The 4,038-nt window shown below is 61.0% G+C and overlaps 2 protein-coding genes across 2 annotated transcripts; both read right to left on the bottom strand.

Moving 5' to 3' along the window:
• Nucleotides 1–194: 194 nt before the first annotated feature.
• Nucleotides 195–2,273, bottom strand: SDRG_11917 (RGC/RGC protein kinase). Its single transcript, XM_008617971.1, has 7 exons — nt 2,022–2,273; nt 1,911–1,973; nt 1,796–1,861; nt 1,680–1,742; nt 1,561–1,626; nt 515–1,514; nt 195–465 (listed from the first exon to the last, which is right to left on the bottom strand). Exons 1-7 carry the CDS (start codon nt 2,207–2,209, stop codon nt 232–234), a joined length of 1,680 nt encoding a protein of 559 aa, XP_008616193.1. The 5' UTR covers nt 2,210–2,273; the 3' UTR covers nt 195–231.
• Nucleotides 2,274–2,846: 573 nt separating this feature from the next.
• On the bottom strand, nt 2,847–3,925 carry SDRG_11916 (TKL protein kinase). The gene has a single exon (XM_008617970.1). It carries the CDS (start codon nt 3,887–3,889, stop codon nt 2,918–2,920), a length of 972 nt encoding a protein of 323 aa, XP_008616192.1. The 5' UTR covers nt 3,890–3,925; the 3' UTR covers nt 2,847–2,917.
• Between the last annotated feature and the right edge of the window lie 113 nt (nt 3,926–4,038).

Below are 4,038 nucleotides of genomic sequence, written 5' to 3'. Positions count from 1 at the left end.
CAGTCAACGCCGAAGCGAGCGAAGATATGCACAGCCAAATGCACGTTGAAGCGCCGGACCGACCGTGGCACTCGCGCAGTATGTCTCCCTCCGTTCCCAGCCCCATCACGAGAAGCCGTGCGCCAAATTTGTTGGTCGCGATGGGCAACCCAGCTGTTTCTTCGATGCGTCCTACCGTACGCTCCACGATGGACGAGAAGAGGAACATGCAGCATCCGTGTTGGTATGGGGTTAGATGACGTAGCGGTCCTCGTAGACGATCTGCAGCACAGCGACGACCTCGTCCATCGATGGCCGGTCGCACGCGTCCCACGCCCAGCAGCGCAGCAAGAGCGCTTGCAGCTCGGCCGGGTATGCACCGAGTTGCGTCGCCACGTCGTACGGCAGCACGTCTGGTGCGCATGTGCCATTCATGGCTCGGTCCATCAAGAAGACATCGACGCCGACACTGCCCCGGTCGCGCAGCTACAAGAAGTTGATCAACGCCGAGCATCGACCGCCATAAATGTCGTACCTCGGAGGCAAACGGCCGCGACCGGGTGCAAATTTCGGCCAGCAGCAGCCCGAGCGAGTAGACGTCAGCCGCATACTCGTCCATGCAGTCGCCGCGGAGGACCTCGGGCGCCTTGTGCGCCAGTCGCTGGCTCCCAAACGAATGGCCGTCCGGGAGGCGTAGATCCGAGTACGTGAGCAGACTCAGCACGTTGAGCTTGACTTGCATCTCGGCGTTGACGAGGAACTTGCGGCTTGTCAAGCACGGCACCGACCGGCCGCGGCCGTGGACAAACTGCACCGCGGTGGCCACATCCATGCACATGTTCCACTCGATATCGTCCGAGATGACGATCTTGGGATTCGTGAGCACCGTCGCCAAGGACCCTTTCTCCATGCACTCGACGACCGCGCCGACGCACGCATCGTCGAGGCGCGGGAAGGACGCAACGCCGAGGAAGAGCACCAGATTCACATGCTGGAGGTTCGAGACGTGCCAGAGGTCGGACAAGAACGTCTCGACGTCCGGCGAATCTTTGGAAACGTACTTGATGACCACGTCACGGTCCTCAAACACGCCTTGGAGCAGCTTGCGACTCGGCTTGACGAGCGCCATGCGCGTCGGGGCGGGCAGCCGGAGGTAATCCGGAAACGACGCCAGCATCGGGTCCGAGAGGCTTGGGTCCGACAGTGCCGACGCGCTCGACTTGCGCCCTGTTGAACTTGCGGTCGAGAGGCGGTCGCATGCCGCCGGCATTGCATGCTCGGAGACAGGCAGCGACGCAGCGCGGCGACGGCGGAGGTACACAAAGGCGACGACGACAAACGCAAAGGCGGCGACGACGCTGAGGATGATGGCAATGACGAGAAGCGCGCTCATGGTGCTGCCGTCGGCCGCTGCGGTCGCAGGAGAAACGGTCTCGTTATCATTGCCTCGATTCTTAGGTTGCTCGTGGTCATTGCTGCTGTCGTTGGATGGAAGCCACAGCGTCGTGTTGAGGCGCGGGGCGTCCGAGATGAACCTAGAGCATCCATACGTGGCGCGCCAAGCAGCAGAAAAGCACCTACGCGCGCGGTGGGGCCGAGACGTTGAAGGGCGTCGCGACTTCAAGGTTAGGCACGTCGACAAAGTTCCTATTCGCAAAAGTCGGATGCGTATGCGCTGCGAGCATTCGCAGTGGGCGTACACATAAGCCAACTTGGTGAAGTTCTGCAGCGAGAGGGACGTCACGGTCGAGTTCTGGAGGACGCTATAGCATGCTTGCACATGAGACGACCTTTCTGGAGCCATGAAGCAGCGTACAAGAGGCTCGCCATCGGGGCTTGCAGCGATTCGAAGCTCGAGACATTCGAGAGACCATTCAGCGTCCTACAAGGGCCGCCAAGTCACTTCATTGCAACATGGGGAGTCGACGTACAAGGCCACCACGTTCGTGAGGTTGGCCGGTGGCTCAAACGACCATGAGAGTCCATGTCCATTGCTAATGCAATCGCGTAAGTCGATATCCAAGCCAGCGACAAGTATGTACATGGTGAGCTGGGAGAGGTTCATGGCGGCCCAGGACGATGCGTCGATCGCGATTCCGCCGGCCGCTTGGATGTCGACGGTCATGGCGCCATCGTCGTAGCACCATACGCTTGTCGGACGCTTTGCCGCCGGCTCCGTGCGGTTGTAGCACTCGGTGGCCGCCCGCGCGGTCGTCCTCGCGGCCGTCATGAGCTGCGTATCGAAAATGAGCCGACAACAATCCTTGCACCGACGCCGACGCAGCCAATCAGAGGCGACGCGAAATTCCTGCAATATTTCTGCTGAATATGTCGCGTACGCGTTAAAATAGCTTGCTATTTGTATTGGATTCCAACATTTTCAAAAAAATCTGCGCGTCGTCGCGGCAAGCACCACCGACGTCCGTGGCCATGACGCCGACGTCATGACACCGCCGCCATGGCCAGGAGCATCATTGGCGCCTGGCAGGAAGCAGAGGATAGGCCATGACACATATGCTACATGGGCATGGAAGATGACAGCGGCCGAGGATGGGCCATGCGTCTCTGCACGACCTCGCGCATTATCCAGCAGCGAATCCAGCAACCGAGCGCATCGGCGCGGCCAGATGGTTTGCGGCCAACGACGGATCGCTGCCAGGATCGCTGCTGTGCGAGTTGTCGACAGGCTGGACAGGCGACGCCGTTCATACTTCAGTCCAAGCCTCCCAACCATCCACGCCTTTAATCCATGCAACAGGGTTGCGTGGCCATCGCATGGGCCAAGGCGTTGCATACTGGTACGCTACGCCAGCGGGCGTCGCCGGTGGCGCTGCACTCGCACGTGGCAGGTTCCACGCCATGTAGCTCTCGCATCAACGATTTCTGGACCAAGCATCCATACACGGGATTTCTTCAAATATCAAAGCTACCACACGACTTACAACTCGGCTGTGTGGATCGAGGTCTTGAGGTCCTTGAGGCGCTGGAGGACAATGCCCGAGTTCGGGCGCCGGCTCGGCACCGGATCCAAGCACGCAATCACGAGCTTCTGGAACGACTCTGGGAGGTTGATCCACTTGACGCTCTTGACGTCAAACGGAGGCGGCACGCCGCGCCCGGCCATGACGTTGTCGAGGATCCACACGTCAGTCTGCACCATGCCGACCTCGGAGATCTCCTTGTCGAACGGCCGCGTCGTCGTGCCAATCTCGGCGAGGACGACGCCGAGCGAGTAGACGTCGGCGGCCAAAAAGTTCTTCCATTCGTTGATGAGCACTTCGGGCGCCTTCCACGCAATGCGGTTGGCGCCGTACATTTCCTTGCACAGGACGCTGGCCTTGAAGGACGCCATGAAGTGAAAGATGTTGAGTTTGCAGCTGTAGTTGGCGCCGACGAGCACCATCGAGCTCTTGAGGTGCTCGCACGGCACCGGCGACGGCAAGAGCGTGTGCAGATAGTGAATCGCTTCAGCCACGTCGATCGCCATGCGCAGTTGAATGTCCCACGTCAGCGGGACCGTCTGGTATACATTTGCGAGGCTGCCCTTGTCCTGGAACTCGGCGACCGCGTAAATGTCCGTGCCCGAGAGACACGTGACGCCGAGGTACGCGACGAGGTTCGGGTGCGACAGCCGCGCCATCTCCTTGACGCCCTGGAAGAAGCTGTCGGTGATGTGGTCGCCCGCAAGGCGCGGCGCCCGGCGAAGCGCGAGTCGGGCGTTCGTCGTGGTCATTTCGCCCATCCAAATGTCCCCACCGAGGCAGCGCGCGAGGGCCACGTGCTCGGGCGGGAGCTTGGTCAGCGTCGCGTCGTTGGCACCGGCCGTCTTGTACTTGGACATGGTCTGGTTCGTCACATAGGCTTCGTCGACATCGTAGAAGAAATCGTCGGGCGAGTGCGCTGAGCTCATGCCGGGCGACCGCGCGCTCGCGCGGCGGCTGCGACGGTGCACGATGATGGCAACGAGCACGAGGATCGACGCGAGGCAGCTCACGACCACGAGCGTCGTCACCGCACCAGAGGACGGACCGTCGCTGCCACTACGACCAGTCGCCACTA

Source organism: Saprolegnia diclina (assembly GCF_000281045.1).
Source record: "Saprolegnia diclina VS20 unplaced genomic scaffold supercont1.45, whole genome shotgun sequence".
Classification (NCBI taxonomy): Eukaryota; Oomycota; class Saprolegniomycetes; order Saprolegniales; family Saprolegniaceae; genus Saprolegnia; species Saprolegnia diclina.
This window is presented reverse-complemented; position numbering and strand designations above follow the sequence as displayed.